Source organism: Blennius ocellaris (genome assembly GCF_963422515.1).
Source record: "Blennius ocellaris genome assembly, chromosome: 23".
Taxonomy (NCBI): domain Eukaryota; kingdom Metazoa; phylum Chordata; class Actinopteri; order Blenniiformes; family Blenniidae; genus Blennius; species Blennius ocellaris.
Window position 1 is genome coordinate 4,784,979 of NC_137672.1, and position 16,901 is coordinate 4,801,879.

The 16,901-nt window shown below is 45.1% G+C and overlaps 1 protein-coding gene across 1 annotated transcript; it reads right to left on the minus strand.

Annotated features, from left to right (window-relative positions):
- Positions 1-3,354: 3,354 nt before the first annotated feature.
- Positions 3,355-11,359, minus strand: LOC308147246 (ephrin type-B receptor 3-like; the record flags this gene model as incomplete). Its single annotated transcript, XM_080519353.1, has 3 exons — positions 11,178-11,359; positions 8,663-8,727; positions 3,355-4,023 (listed from the first exon to the last, which is right to left on the minus strand). The coding sequence occupies exons 1-3, from the start codon at positions 11,284-11,286 to the stop codon at positions 3,355-3,357; spliced, it is 843 nt and encodes a 280-aa protein (XP_080375479.1). The 5' UTR covers positions 11,287-11,359.
- Positions 11,360-16,901: the final 5,542 nt, after the last annotated feature.

Sequence of the window (16,901 nt, forward strand, 5' to 3'; positions counted from 1 at the left end):
ACCAGGCAACCGGACAATAAGACAAAGAGACAAACAATAATAGCAATTCAACACAATCACAATGTGGAAACATCTGGAATCACACTGAGATATGATCTGTGTCACACTGAGGCTCCGCCCACACCACAACACCGTTCATCAACAACACCATTCATCAACAACACCATTCATCAACAACACCATTCATCAACAACACCATTCATCAACAACACTGTTCATCAACAACATTGTTCATCAACAACACTGTTCATCAACAACACTGTTCATCAACAACACGGTTCATCAACAACACTGTTCATCAACAACACCATTCATCAACAACACCATCATCAACAACACCGTTCATCAACAACACCGTTCATTAACAACACCGTTCATCAACAACACCATCATCAACAACACCATTCATCAACAACACCGTTCATCAACAACACCATCATCAACAACACCATTCATCAACAACACCGTTCATCAACAACACCATCATCAACAACACCATTCATCAACAACACTGTTCATTCCCACCACACTATTCACCAAAAACACCGTTCATCAACAACACTGTTCATCAACAACACCATTCATTCCCACCACAACAATGTTCATCCAAAATCCTGTTCATCAACAACACCATTCATCAACAACACTGTTCATCAACAACACCATTCATTCCCACCACAACAACATTCATCAACAACACCGTTCATCAACAACACCACCATCAACAACACTGTTCATTCCCACCACAACACTATTCATCAACAACACCGTTCATCAACAACACCATCATCCACAACACCGTTCAACAACAACACCGTTCATAAAGTATTTGGTGTTGAACTTTAGCTCGTCCTCTTTGTTCCTGCAGTGTAGTTAGAGAGTGTCACCAGTGGGAGGCGCCACAGGCTGGATGTGTGCTTACTGGTGCAGCCCAGGTGTTCGGGGTCGCCTGGGAGACGTTGGAAACTCGGTGAACACTCACAGCTGGTGGCCCCCTGTCCCAGGGTCCTGCTGTTGGGGGGGCAGGCCTGACACCCCCCCGGTGCCCCCGCCGCCCGGTGGAACCCCACCCTGCAGGCTGCAACGCCACAAGGAGGGCTGGAGTCAGCTCCCGAGTAGGACAGCTCCGTCACATCACATCACATCACATCACATCACATCACATCACATCACATCACATCACATCACATCACATCACTTCTCGTCTCGTCTCGTCTCGTCACGTCTCATCGCGTCGCGTCACATCTCGTCACGTCATGTCTCGTCACGTCACGTCACGTCACGTCTCGTCGCGTCGCGTCTCTTCGCGTCGCATCACGTCACGTCACATCTCGTCACGTCATGTCTCGTCACGTCATGTCTCGTCGCGTCGCGTCTCTTCGCGTCGCATCACGTCACGTCACATCTCGTCACGTCATGTCTCGTCACGTCTCGTCTCGTCACGTCTCGTCTCATCACATCATGTCACGTCACGTCACATCACATCTCGTCTAGTCACATCATGTCTCGCCACGTCACGTCACGTCACATCTCGTCACGTCGCGTCTCGTCACATCACGTCACGTCCCGTCGCGTCACGTCCCGTCACGTCACGTCACCTCACATCTCGTCTCATCACATCATGTCTCGCCATGTCACGTCTCGTCTCGTCACGTCTCGTCTCGTCACATCTTGTCACGTTTTGTCACGTCTCGTCTCATCTCGTCTTGTCACGTCTCGTCACGTCACGTCACATCTTGTCACGTCACGTCTTGTCACGTCACATCTTGTCACGTCTCGTCACATTTTGTCGCGTCTCGTCTCATCTCGTCTTGTCACGTCTCGTCACGTCACGTCACATCTTGTCACGTCACGTCTTGTCACGTCACGCCTCGTCACGTCACGTCACGTCATGTCACGTCTCGTCACATCATGTCTCATCACGTCACATCTCGTCTCGTCACGTTACGTCCCATCGTGACATTTCCAGTGATTTTAACAACTTTCTAGTGATTCTATGGAGTTTCCAGTGATTCTTTGAAGTTTCCAGTGATTTTAACAACTTTCCAATGATTCTATGGAGTTCTCAGTGATTCTTTGAAGTTTCCAGTGATTTTAACAACTTTCTAGTGATTCTATGGAGTTTCCAGTGATTGTATCGAGAGCAGAACACGCAGCACCTCACTGTGGTCATGTTTTCAAGTCGCCTCCCAGTGACAATGTGTGGTTCTGTTTTTAGAAGAAACATGAAACTGTGATTCCTGTTGAGGCCACCGATACATGGAATGTCCAAATCGAAGAGAAGGAGGAAGAACGAAGAAAGAAACAGGAAGTGAAAGTCAAGACAGGAAGTGAACGACGGACACAAAACCAGAATTCTTCTTCTGAAAGTGGTCGCATCAGCAAAAGACAGGAGGAGGGTCACGTCACCACCATCATCTGCACACACACACACACACACACACACACACACACACACACACACACACACACACACACACACACACACACACACACACACACACACACACACACACACACACACACACACACACACAGACTGAGCTCTGCAGGGTGGCGCCTTCATTGGTGTGTGAATGGGTGAATGTGATGAAGTGTAAATGACCAAGGAAAAGAGCTCGAGCACTGAAATCCATTTATCATTATCATTTACCACTTACTGCTTACCTCTTACCATTTAACATTACCAGTTACCATGACCAGTTACCGGTTACCATTATTACTACCAGTTACCATGACCACTTACCAGTTACCATTATCATTACCAGTTACCATGACCAATTACCAGTTACCATGACCACTTACCAGTTACCATGACCACTTATCAGTTAACATCATTATTACCAGTTACCATGACCAGTCACCAGTTACCATTATCATTACCAGCTACCATGACCAGTTACCAGTTACCATTATTATTACCATTACCATTACCAGTTATCATGACCACTTACCAGTTACCATGACCACTTATCAGTTAACATCATTATTACCAGTTACCATGACCAGTCACCAGTTACCATTATCATTTACCACATACTACTTACCTCTTACATTTTAACATTACCAGTTACCATGACCAATTACCAGTTACCATTATCATTACCAGTTAACATGACCACTTACCAGTTACCATGACCACTTATCAGTTAACATCATTATCACCAGTTACCATGACCAGTTACCGGTCACCAGTTACCATTATCATTTACCACATACTACTTACCTCTTACCATTTAACATTACTAGTTACCATGACCAATTACCAGTTACCATTATCATTACCAGTTACCACGAACAGTTACCAGTTACAATTACAAGTTACCATTATCATTACCAGTTACTAGTTACCAGTTACCAGTTTCCATCAATAAAGACGGCAGTAAGGAGTGCACTGGTGTGTGTACCTTGACAGGTGTGGTTGACGGTTTGATGCCCGGGTCCACAGGTGCACCCCCCCTGCTGTGGCCCCCAGGCCCCCTCCTCAGTGCAGCGTCTGAGGGGCGGGGCCAGCTCCACGGCCCCCTGGACGCAGGCCCCCGCCTGAGGCTCCGCCCCCGCCCCGGTTCCCGTGAAGGAGACCTGGTGGAGCAGGAGGTCCGGACACCGGCGGTAGTAGATCCTGACGGAGGTCAGCAGGACGCAGGTCCCCGAGAAGGAGAGCGCCAGCTGGAAGCCGCGGCGCCGGACGGGGCCCAGGCTCAGCCCCGCCCGGCGGCTCAGGTAGCCGGACAGCTGGCGGGGGGGAGGACCGAGGAACGGCGAGGAGGCGTTCAGATACAGAACCGTCCCTCCGCCCCGGAAACTCCTCACCGGAGCGTCGGAGTCGATGAGGTGGAGCTGCAGGGGCGTCAGCTGACCGGACGGCTCCGCCTCCTGGGCGATGAGCAGGTCCAGCAGCAGATGGTGGGCGTCGCCGCGCTGCAGCCACTGACTCAGCAGGCTCCGCCTCAGGCTCCGCCCACAAGCCTGGAGCACCGGCACCGGACCCACAGGGCCGACTGGCAGCAACACCTCCGACCACTGCAAGGAAACCAGCACAGTACTTCAAACAACACAACCAAATACTGCACTGCTACACAATACTGCACTACTACACAATACTGCACTGCTGCACAATACTGCACAGCTGCACAATACTGCACTACTACACAATACTGCACTACTACACAATACTGCACTGCTACACAATACTGCACAGCTACACAATACTGCACTACTACACAATACTGCACTACTGCACAATACTGCACTGCTACACAATACTGCACTACTGCACAATACTGCACTGCTACCCAATACTGCACTACTGCACAATACTGCACTACTACACAATACTGCACTACTGCACAATACTGCACTGCTACACAATACTGCACTGCTACACAATACTGCACTACTACACAATACTGCACTGCTACACAATACTGCACTACTACACAATACTGCACTACTGCACAATACTGCACTGCTACACAATACTGCACTACTGCACAATACTGCACTACTACACAATACTGCACTACTACACAATACTGCACTGCTACACAATACTGCACTACTACACAATACTGCACTGCTACACAATACTGCACTACTACACAATACTGCACTGCTACACAATACACTACTGCACTACTACACAATACTGCACTTCTACACAATACTGCACTTCCACACAATACACAACTACACTACTGCACTACTAGACAACTACACTACTACACAATACACAGCTACACAATACACAACTACACTACTACAAAATACACAAATACACTATTACACAATACACTACTGCACGATACACAACTACACTACTGCACAATACACACTACACAACTACACTATTACACAACACACTACTACACAATACACAATACTGCACTTCTACACAATACACAACTACGCTACTGCACTACTAGACAACTACACTACTACACAATACACTACTGCACAATACACACTACACAACTACAAAACTATACAAACACGCATTTCAATGCACAACTACACAACTCAACTTGCAGCACAACCTCCGTCCACTGCAAGAAAAGTAGAAGAAACCTGCTTCAGAACAACACAATTCAATACACAAATACACGAATACACAACTACACAACTACACAACTAGACTTAACTACACACCTGGACATAACTACCCACCTGGACTTAACTACCCACCTGGACTTAACTACACACCTGGACTTAACTACACACCTAGACTTAACTACACACCTGGACTTAACTACACCACTAGACTTAACTACACACCTGGACATAACTACCCACCTGGACTTAACTACCCACCTGGACTTAACTACACACCTGGACTTAACTACACACCTAGACTTAACTACACACCTGGACTTAACTACACACCTGGACTTAACTACACATCTAGACTTAACTAGACACCTGGACATAACTACACACTTAGACTTAACTACACACCTAGACTTAACTACACACCTAGACTTAACTACACACTTAGACTTAACTACACACCTAGACTTAACTACACACTTAGACTTAACTACACACTTAGACTTAACTACACACCTAGACTTAACTACACACTTAGACTTAACTACACACCTGGACTTAACTACACATCTGGACTTAACTACACATCTGGACTTAACTACACACCTGGACTTAACTACACATCTGGACTTAACTACACACTTAGACTTAACTACACACCTAGACTTAACTACACACTTAGACTTAACTACACACCTAGACTTAACTACACACTTAGACTTAACTACACACCTGGACTTAACTACACATCTGGACTTAACTACACACCTAGACTTAACTACACACTTAGACTTAACTACACACCTAGACTTAACTACACACTTAGACTTAACTACACACCTGGACTTAACTACACATCTGGACTTAACTACACATCTGGACTTAACTACACATCTGGACTTAAATACACACCTGGACTTAACTACACACCGAGACTTAACTACACACCTGGATTTGAGGGGGGATGTTTTCATGTCAAATGATGATATTAAAAATAAGTTTCATTTGGAGGGTCAGAGCCACTTTTGGAAGTACTTACAAATAAGGAATTGCTTAAAGGACCCATATTATACTAAATGGACTTTTCTGTGCTTTAAACACCATAAAAGTGCTATTTGGGGTTCATAAACATCCCCAAAGTGTTTTTTTCATTGATTCCCTCCAGCTTGAGTTCACAGTGATCTTTCTCTGTTCTACCTGGTGGGGGAGCTCAACACCTTCATTCTATTTGATGACGCAGCACCACCTTGCTGACGTCACAGAGCAGGAGAAGCTCCGCCTCCAGGAAGATTGACATGCGGAGAAACCAAAACAAGACACGCCCACGAATGTGCCAAGGAGCCTCTTCTCTGCTGTCTCAGTCTCTGCTGCTTCACATTGAACTGTTTTTGTTGTGTCCAGAACTGTTTTCACCTTCATGTCCACTGGAGAAAATGTGTTTTCACCTTCATGTCCACTGGAGAAAATGTGTTTTCACCTTCATGTCCACTGGAGAAAATGTGTTTTCACCATCATGTCCACTGGAGAAAATGTGTTTTCACCTTCATGTCCACTGGAGAAAATGTGTTTTCACCTTCATGTCCACTGGAGAAAATGTGTTTTCACCTTCATGTCCACTGGAGAAAATGTGTTTTCACCATCATGTCCACTGGAGAAAATGTGTTTTCACCTTCATGTCCACTGGAGAAAATGTGTTTTCACCTTCATGTCCACTGGAGAAAATGTGTTTTCACCTTCATGTCCACTGGAGAAAATGTGTTTTCACCATCATGTCCACTGGAGAAAATGTGTTTTCACCTTCATGTCCACTGGAGAAAATGTGTTTTCACCTTCATGTCCACTGGAGAAAATGTGTTTTCAGGTACAAGTATGGTTCCTCACTATTAGTCTTGCTGAAAGAAGAAGCACAGCGGCAAACGTGGCTGGACTTTTTTTCTTTTCCACAAAGAATGTGTTTGTTAGCGAGCGACTCTTCACCAAAGAAGCTTCCAGAACTACGGTACTTTGACACTGGACTTACTCAGAAGCTCATCTTGAAACCTGCTGCTATTCCCACAATAAAAGACTAACGAGGCGCCGAGAGGAGGAGGCGGCTGTGGGCGGGGCTACAGTCTCCGTGAGGGCGGAGGAGGGGGAGGAGCTGAGAACCACCAGTTTCAAGAGAGGTGACGTCAGCTCAATCCAAGAAAAAGCTGGAATTTCACAAGTTTTGAGTGTCGTATACTGTATCACCCACATTATGATCCCACATGAGCACAGGATGGACTGTGAAACATGAAATATAGACAAATATCGGTCCTTTAAAATAGAAAGTTAATATATTAAATGGGAGAAATTATTACCCCCGCAACTGTGCAAGACTGCAAAACGGTAAAATATTTGCCCATGGGCTAAAAACAATACAAGTACAAGCCCATAAGCAACATGGGAAAGAGAGTTCAGGTGTACAATGGGTGACGATGTATGGGATTCCATTCTTTGGAATGACGGCTCACATGTTCGGGAAGCCAGAGGTACATTGATTCAGTACAGAATTCTCAACACATATTATTATTCCAGGCTTATCGAGGCTTTATTAGATGGGTATTGGTAGAAACAATCTACACTGATGGTCCCTCTGGTCCGTTGGTCTTTACTTTCTGGAATTATGTATTGAATTACATGTTGTGATGGATACCTTGTCATTTGCCCAGATCACCTAAACTGTGTTTACTAGGAGACAAAAGAGGTGTCACAGTTAAATAAGCATCATTTTGGTGTTGATCACTGCATTGGTAACATGTGCCCGTCTTATTTTGAGATACTGCAAGGACTCCCATACCCCAACACTTAAAATGTGCAAAGAAAGAAAGAATGATTGAAAATGATGGATGGATGGATGATGGATGATGGATGATGGATGGATGGATGGATGATGGATGGATGATGGATGATGGATGGATGATGAATGGATGATGGATGGATGGATGGATGGATGGATGGATGATGAATGGATGATGGATGGATGGATGGATGGATGGATGGATGGATGGATGATGGATGGGTGGATGAATGAGGAATGGATGGATGATGGATGATGGATGATGGATGGATTGATGGATGATGAATGGATGATGGATGGATGGATGATGGATGGATGATGGATGGATGATGGATGGATGATGGATGGATGGGTGATGGATGGATGGATGGATGGATGGATGGATGGATGATGGATGATGGATGGATGGATGGATGATGGATGGATGATGGATGATGGATGGATGATGAATGGATGATGGATGGATGGATGGATGGATGGATGGATGATGAATGGATGATGGATGGATGGATGGATGGATGGATGGATGGATGGATGATGGATGGGTGGATGAATGAGGAATGGATGGATGATGGATGATGGATGGATTGATGGATGATGAATGGATGATGGATGGATGGATGATGGATGGATGATGGATGGATGATGGATGGATGATGGATGGATGGGTGATGGATGGATGGATGGATGGATGGATGGATGGATGGATGGATGGATGGATGGATGGATGGATGGATGATGGATGGATGGATGATGGATGATGGATGGATGGATGAACCAGGAAGAAGGGCTCACCTCTCTCTTGGGTTCAGACTGACTCCATCCCAGCCTGGTGACTTTGTCAGAACTGAAAATCTCCACTGAGCAGAACAGAAAGTTCATAGTTATTTATTCATTCATGTTCCTGGCGGTCCAGCTGCTTCACCTTCGTCTTTTCTCTGGCCAAACTGGACTTCAAACACTTTGTGGAGAGAAACGAGCTGCAGAGCTGGAGTGAGATTGTTAGTCGAAGACTCGATTGTGAGAACGTTCTTCGCCGCCGTCATAGCGTCCCGTCAGAATTCACCACACAAATCACGTATTCATCACCGCCGGACCGAACCGGTTCTGATGAAGTCTGTTTGTTCTCTGGAGGTTGAAGACGCTGGTCGTGACAAAGCAAAGCTTCACAAGGAACTAAACCATCAAAATAATCTAAAAACAGCACTTCCTCTTTTCAAACACGCTGACTTGGCGTTACCAGAAATTGGTAAGCGTTTCCATCTCGCTGTGTTTCTAAGGAGTTCTGGAGGAACAGTGACGCTCTGACGATGAAGATTTTCTGTGTTTTGGTTGATGAGAGACAGTAATGAGGAAACACAGTGATGAGAAGGACTGTGGTCTCGTCACAAGACCGGCAGTTCACTTCATACTGTTGTTCTCTTTTTCCTCAACAACTCAGCTTCACATTTACGTCTCGCCAAACTCTCCGAGAACCAGTGATCATCATCATCATCATCATAATCATCACACCTCACATCATCATCATCATCATCATCACACCTCACATCATCATCATCATCATCATCACACCTCACATCATCATCATCATCATCACACCTCACATCATCATCATCATCATCATCACACCTCACATCATCATCATCATCATCATCATCAGACCTCACATCATCATCATCATCATCATCTTCTTCTTCTTCTTCTTCTTCTTCATCATCATCAGACCTCCCATTATCTTCATCATCATCAGACCTCCCATTATCATCATCATCAGACCTCACATTATCATCTTCATCATCCTCTTCTTCTTCGTCATCATCAAACCTCACATCATCATCTTCATCATCATCTTCTTCATCATCATCAGACCTCACATCATCATCTTCATCATCATCTTCTTTTTCTTCATCCTCAGACCTCACATTATCATCATCATAAATCTTCTTCTTCTTCATCATCATCAGACCTCACACCATCATCTTCATCATCTTCTTCTTCATCATCATCAGACCTCACATAATCATCTTCATCATCTTCTTCTTCATCATCATCAGACCTCACATCATCATCTTCTTCTTCTTCATCTTCAGACCTCACATTATCATCTTCATTATTTTCTTCTTCTTCATCATCAGACCTCACATTATCATCTTCATCATCTTCTTCTTCATCATCATCAGACCTCACATCATCATCGTCATCATAATCATCTTCCTCATCCTCAGACCTCACATCATCATCATCATCATCTTCTACTTCATCATCATCAGACCTCACATCATCATCATCATCACCTTCTTCTTCATCATCATCAGACATCACGTCATCATCTTCATGATCTCTTCTTAGTCATCATCAGACCTCACATCATCATCTTCATTATCTCCTTCTTCGTCATCATCAGACCTTACATCATCATCATCATCATCTTCTTCTTCATCATCATCAGACCTCACATTATCATCTTCATCTTCCTCTTCTTCATCATCATCAGACCTCACATCATCATCATCATCTTCTTCTTCTTCATCATCATCAGACCTCACATTATCATCTTCATCATCTCTTCTTCATCATCAGACCTCACATAATCATCTTCATCATCTTCTTCTTCATCATCATCATCAGACCTCACATTATCATCTTCATCATCTCTTCTTCATCATCAGACCTCACATAATCATCTTCATCATCTTCTTCTTCATCATCATCATCAGACCACACATTATCATCTTCATCATCTACTTCTTCATCATCATCATCAGACCTCATATCATCATCTTCATCATCTTCATCTTCATCATCATCATCATCATCATCATCATCATCAATCTCATCAGAGCTTCACTCCAACCAAAACAAACCAAATCAGTTTTCAGTTTCCACAGCAAATATCATCAGAGCTCATCACAATAGTCACTATTGTGATGAACTCTGATGGCGGTTCCTTCATCCTTCATCCTTCATCTTCATCCTTCTATCTTCATCCTTCTATCTTCATCCTCAATCAAACTCTGTAGGAGAATTTGAATTCTCCTACAGTTTGGTTTAAGTCTCTGTTGTCTCTTTGTTTACAAAGAGAAATAAAGTGATGGTGTGTGTGTGTGTGTGTGTGTGTGTGTGTGTGTGTGTGTGTGTGTGTGTGTGTGTGTGTGTGTGTGTGTGTGTGTGTGTGTGTGTGTGTGTGTGTGTGTGTGTGTGTGTGTGTGTGTGTGTGTGTGTGGTGTTCAAACCCTCATAGCAGAATGAGAATCTGAGTAAACAATCAATAGCAATGATCAGCTGCAGGTCAGAATGTTGGTCGACTCACCTTCCTCACAGCTGCAGGTCCACAGCTGGAGCAGCAGCTGGAGCAGCAGGACGCCACACTGACGAGAGGTCCGGACAGCTGACATCTTCGCAGCTTCTCTTCGACTCATGTTCTCATACTCTCATACTCTCATGCTCTCATGTTCTCATATTCTTATGATTTCACGTTCTCATACTCTCATGCTCTCATGCTCTCATGGTCTCATGCTCTCATGTTCTCATGGTCTCATGCTCTCATGTTCTCAGCTCCGGACTAAAACACACTCGGCTCACATTTAAGAAGAAACACTCCCACCTTCTGCTCCTCCTCATGGCACTCCTACTGACTCTCCTCTCAGTGTGTGTGTGTGTGTGTGTGTGTGTGTGTGTGTGTGTGTGTGTGTGTGTGTGTGTGTGTGTGTGTGTGTGTGTGTGTGTGTGTGTGTGTGTGTGTGTGTGTGTGTGTGTGTGTGTGTGTGTGTGTGTAACATTGAACCCGATTGCGTTCTCGTGACATGAAACATAAAAGAAGTATAGAATAATGACATTGAATAAAACACAGAATAATATCACATAGGACAGAAAAGTAATACAAATTATATACACAATAATAAGCAAATAAATAAAAGCTGCAGCCAGCAATGAATTTCCTCACACATGTTGGATTTTCGTGCATGCTGAGACTTGGTGTATATCAGAGTGTGAAACCCTTGATTCCTCACGAATTTTATACAAGCTATGGAGCCCATGTCTGAAACCAATGAAAAATTTACATTTTCAAACAATCTTTGTTCTGAAGTTCAGAATGCTGTTCTGAAGTTGTTGGTTGCACCTCTGGGGCTGCTGTTGGTCATCAGGAAGGATTGTTGTAAATACAATTGAAACTTTACGTCTCTTTGATTTACCTAGTTCACATCAAACGGTGGACTTCCTTTTGGGTTTAGAGTCTGGGTGTCATGACTTCCTGTTGGGTTAGAGTCTGGGTGTCGTGACTTCCTGTTGGGTTTAGAGTCTGGGTGTCATGACTTCCTGTTGGGTTTAGAGTCTGGGTGTCGTGACCTCCTGTTGGGTTAGAGTCTGGGTGTCGTGACTTCCTGTTGGGTTTAGAGTCTGGGTGTCATGACTTCCTGTTGCGTTAGAGTCTGGGTGTCGTGACTTCCTGTTGGGTTTAGAGTCTGGGTGTCGTGACTACCTGTTGGGTTTAGAGTCTGGGTGCCATGACTTCCTGTTGGGTTTAGAATCTGGGTGTCATGACTTTCTGTTGGGTTTAGAGTCTGGTTGTCATGACTTCCTGTTGGGTTTAGAGTCTGGGTGTCATGACTTCCTGTTGGGTTTAGAGTCTGGGTGTCATGACTTCCTGTTGGGTTAGAGTCTGGGTGTCGTGACTTCCTGTTGGGTTTAGAGTCTGGGTGTCATGACTTCCTGTTGGGTTAGAGTCTGGGTGTCGTGACTTCCTGTTGGGTTTAGAGTCTGGGTGTCGTGACTACCTGTTGGGTTTAGAGTCTGGGTGCCATGACTTCCTGTTGGGTTTAGAATCTGGGTGTCATGACTTTCTGTTGGGTTTAGAGTCTGGTTGTCATGACTTCCTGTTGGGTTTAGAGTCTGGGTGTCATGACTTCCTGTTGGGTTTAGAGTCTGGGTGTCGTGACCTCCTGTTGGGTTAGAGTCTGGGTGTCGTGACTTCCTGTTGGGTTTAGAGTCTGGGTGTCATGACTTCCTGTTGGGTTAGAGTCTGGGTGTCGTGACTTCCTGTTGGGTTTAGAGTCTGGGTGTCATGACTTCCTGTTGGGTTTAGAGTCTGGGTGTCGTGACCTCCTGTTGGGTTAGAGTCTGGGTGTCGTGACTTCCTGTTGGGTTTAGAGTCTGGGTGTCATGACTTCCTGTTGCGTTAGAGTCTGGGTGTCGTGACTTCCTGTTGGGTTTAGAGTCTGGGTGTCGTGACTACCTGTTGGGTTTAGAGTCTGGGTGCCATGACTTCCTGTTGGGTTTAGAATCTGGGTGTCATGACTTTCTGTTGGGTTTAGAGTCTGGTTGTCATGACTTCCTGTTGGGTTTAGAGTCTGGGTGTCATGACTTCCTGTTGGGTTTAGAGTCTGGGTGTCATGACTTCCTGTTGGGTTAGAGTCTGGGTGTCGTGACTTCCTGTTGGGTTTAGAGTCTGGGTGTCAGACTTCCTGTTGGGTTAGAGTCTGGGTGTCGTGACTTCCTGTTGGGTTTAGAGTCTGGGTGTCGTGACTACCTGTTGGGTTTAGAGTCTGGGTGCCATGACTTCCTGTTGGGTTTAGAATCTGGGTGTCATGACTTTCTGTTGGGTTTAGAGTCTGGTTGTCATGACTTCCTGTTGGGTTTAGAGTCTGGGTGTCATGACTTCCTGTTGGGTTTAGAGTCTGGGTGTCGTGACCTCCTGTTGGGTTAGAGTCTGGGTGTCGTGACTTCCTGTTGGGTTTAGAGTCTGGGTGTCATGACTTCCTGTTGGGTTAGAGTCTGGGTGTCGTGACTTCCTGTTGGGTTTAGAGTCTAGGTGTCGTGACTACCTGTTGGGTTTAGAGTCTGGGTGCCATGACTTCCTGTTGGGTTTAGAGTCTGGGTGTCATGACTTTCTGTTGGGTTTAGAGTCTGGTTGTCATGACTTCCTGTTGGGTTGGAGTCTGGGTGTCATGACTTCCTGTTGGGTTTAGAGTCTGGGTGCCATGACTTCCTGTTGGGTTTAGAGTCTGGGTGTCATGACTTTCTGTTGGGTTTAGAGTCTGGGTGTCATGACTTCCTGTTGGGTGTAGAGTCTGGGTGTCATGACTTCCTGTTGGGTTAGAGTCTGAGTGTCATGACTTCCTGTTGGGTTAGAGTCTGGGTGTCATGACTTCCTGTTGGGTTTAGAGTCTGGTTGTCATGACTTCCTGTTGGGTTTAGAGTCTGAGTGTCATGACTTCCTGTTGGGTTAGAGTCTGGGTGTCATGACTTCCTGTTGGGTTAGAGTCTGGGTGTCATGACTTCCTGTTGGGTTTAGAGTCTGGGTGTCATGACTTCCTGTTGGGTTTAGAGTCTGGGTGTCATGACTTCCTGTTGGGTTAGAGTCTGGGTGTCATGACTTCCTGTTGGGTGTAGAGTCTGGGTGTCATGACTTCCTGTTGGGTTTAGAGTCTGAGTGTCATGACTTCCTGTTGGGTTGGAGTCTGGGTGTCGTGACTACCTGTTGGGTTTAGAGTCTGGGTGCCATGACTTCCTGTTGGGTTTAGAGTCTGGGTGTCATGACTTCCTGTTGGGTTAGAGTCTGGGTGTCGTGACTTCCTGTTGGGTTTAGAGTCTGGGTGTCATGACTACCTGTTGAGTTTAGAGTCTGGGTGCCGTGACTTCCTGTTGGGTTTAGAGTCTGGGTGTCATGACTTTCTGTTGGGTTTAGAGTCTGGGTGTCATGACTTCGTGTTGGGTTAGAGTCTGAGTGTCATGACTTCCGGTTGGGTTTAGAGTCTGGGTGTCATGACTTCCTGTTGGGTTAGAGTCTGAGTGTCATGACTTCCTGTTGGGTTTAGAGTCTGAGTGTCATGACTTCCTGTTGGGTTAGAGTCTGGGTGTCATGACTTCCTGTTGGGTTAGAGTCTGGATGTCATGACTTCCTGTTGGGTGTAGAGTCTGGGTGTCATGACTTCTTGTTGGGTTAGAGTCTAGGTGTCATGACTTCCTGTTGGGTTGGAGTCTGGGTGTCATGACTTCCTGTTGGGTTAGAGTCTGGGTGTCATGACTTCCTGTCGGGTTCGAGTCTCAGGGTCATGACTTCCTGTCGGGTTAGAGTCTGGGTGTCATGACTTCCTGTTGGGTAAGAGTCTGGGTGTCATGACTTCCTGTTGGGTAAGAGTCTGAGTGTCATGACTTCCTGTTGGGTAAGAGTCTGGGTGTCATGACTTCCTGTTGGGTTTAGAGTCTGGGTGTCATGACTTCCTGTCGGGTTAGAGTCTCAGGGTCATGACTTCATGAAGTAGTGAAGTCGTCAGTAGTTTTTGTACAGTCAGTGAAACTGATGAGTCTGTACTGTTATATGAAGTAGTCTGTAGTTTCACAGTCTACAGTATTTTAGCTCCATCTCCTCCACTGAATGTAGAATCAGCAGTGATAAACTACATTTCCACTATTTAGAACACCTGGTCATGTTTGTGGTTCTTTTTTGAAAGTAACTCATGAGAAATGCAAAAGTAGAGTAATGCATTACAATTCAAAGAAAAAAGAAAAAGAAAAAAAAAGACAGTAATAATGTATTATTAACTTGCCCGGCACTGGTCACTTGGGTTAATAAAAGGTACTTTTTCTGTCAATGGTGACATTTTTACCATGAGTGTGAGGAATCGTCAGTCTGCATGGTAAAGATCAATGACTCACTGGATAATCCCCGTGGTTTCACCATTGTAACTGAGTACTGAGAGTATAAGTACTTCCACTGTCCGTGTGTTCAACTTCAACCTTCTCCTTCTGCTGAATCTCTTCAACATATATACACACACACACACACACACACACACACACACACACACACACACACACACACACACACACACACACACACACACACAGTGACTCCAGTCCTAGAGTCTGAGGTCAGCCTGTTGAGTCCAGGATTTTACCCAGCATGCAAAGCGCCAAGCTCCAGACCAAGATTGTTGTCATTATTTTATTAAGGATTATTTTTTAAATTATGTTTCCCACAAAATCTTTGGTATTTATGTAATTTATATAATTAATGTATTAACGCTCCTCTGTTGATTCAGATTCCCTCGACTTTAGTCTGATAGGAGGACCTGGTCTGTAGAGACCTGGTCTGTAGAGACCTGGTCTGGGACCAGAAGAAGCTTCCTTGGTGCTGCGCAGGATTTTTAGGGATTTTATTTTGAAAAGACAGAATGCAGATTCTGAGTTGCAGATGTTGCGTGAGTGACTTCGATTGAGAACCCAGGAAGCTCTCTGGCGCCCCCTTCAGGCTCAACCTGCTCCTTCCTCACCGGAGGACATCTGAGACTCAGAGTCCCAGCACGAGTCCTACTCAAACCGTTGACCATCACATTATGACCACCTGCTGACTCGGCGTCCTCATTAACCACTTCACCCTGCAGCTTGACGAGCATTCTGGAACGTGGAGGAAATATTTCAATTGTGACATCTGAAGCCTTAAATATTATACATGTAGCAATATTTGGTAGAACACCAGATGGAACGTCGACATCGAAAAAAAAAATGAGTGCTTCCATCTTTCACCTCCCTGAACCTCCCTCTTTTGAACCTTGGCTCAACGACACCGCCTCTCTTCTTAAACTGGAGAAAATAAACTTTCATTGAGGCGGGTGTCCTGAAAAATATTTATCAAGTTGGAGCCCACTGAGACGGAGCTCTCTTCTGAGTGAGCAGGAGGGGCGGGGCTTGTAGCGCTGGTCACCGAGGTCAGTCTCGGTCAAAATGTTTCATTATTTATTTTCACAGTATATTTTTTATATCATTTATTGCATATTCGGGGCAAAGAAGAGAACACAACCATATATAAAAACACCTTTCCAAAAAGGGAACGTGTGGCTTTGGGCAAAAGCAGCAGGTGACGTGAACATGGAGCTGCTGAGTCAGCAGTAATGAAAGAAAGTAAAGAAACATCCGCAGCTGGACGGTTTATGATCACGTGGATCAATAAGTCTGAAGACATTAAATGTCCCAGATGAATCTGGTTCAATTCACCACTTCAGAGTCGTCATACCCACAGTTTATTTTTTTAAAT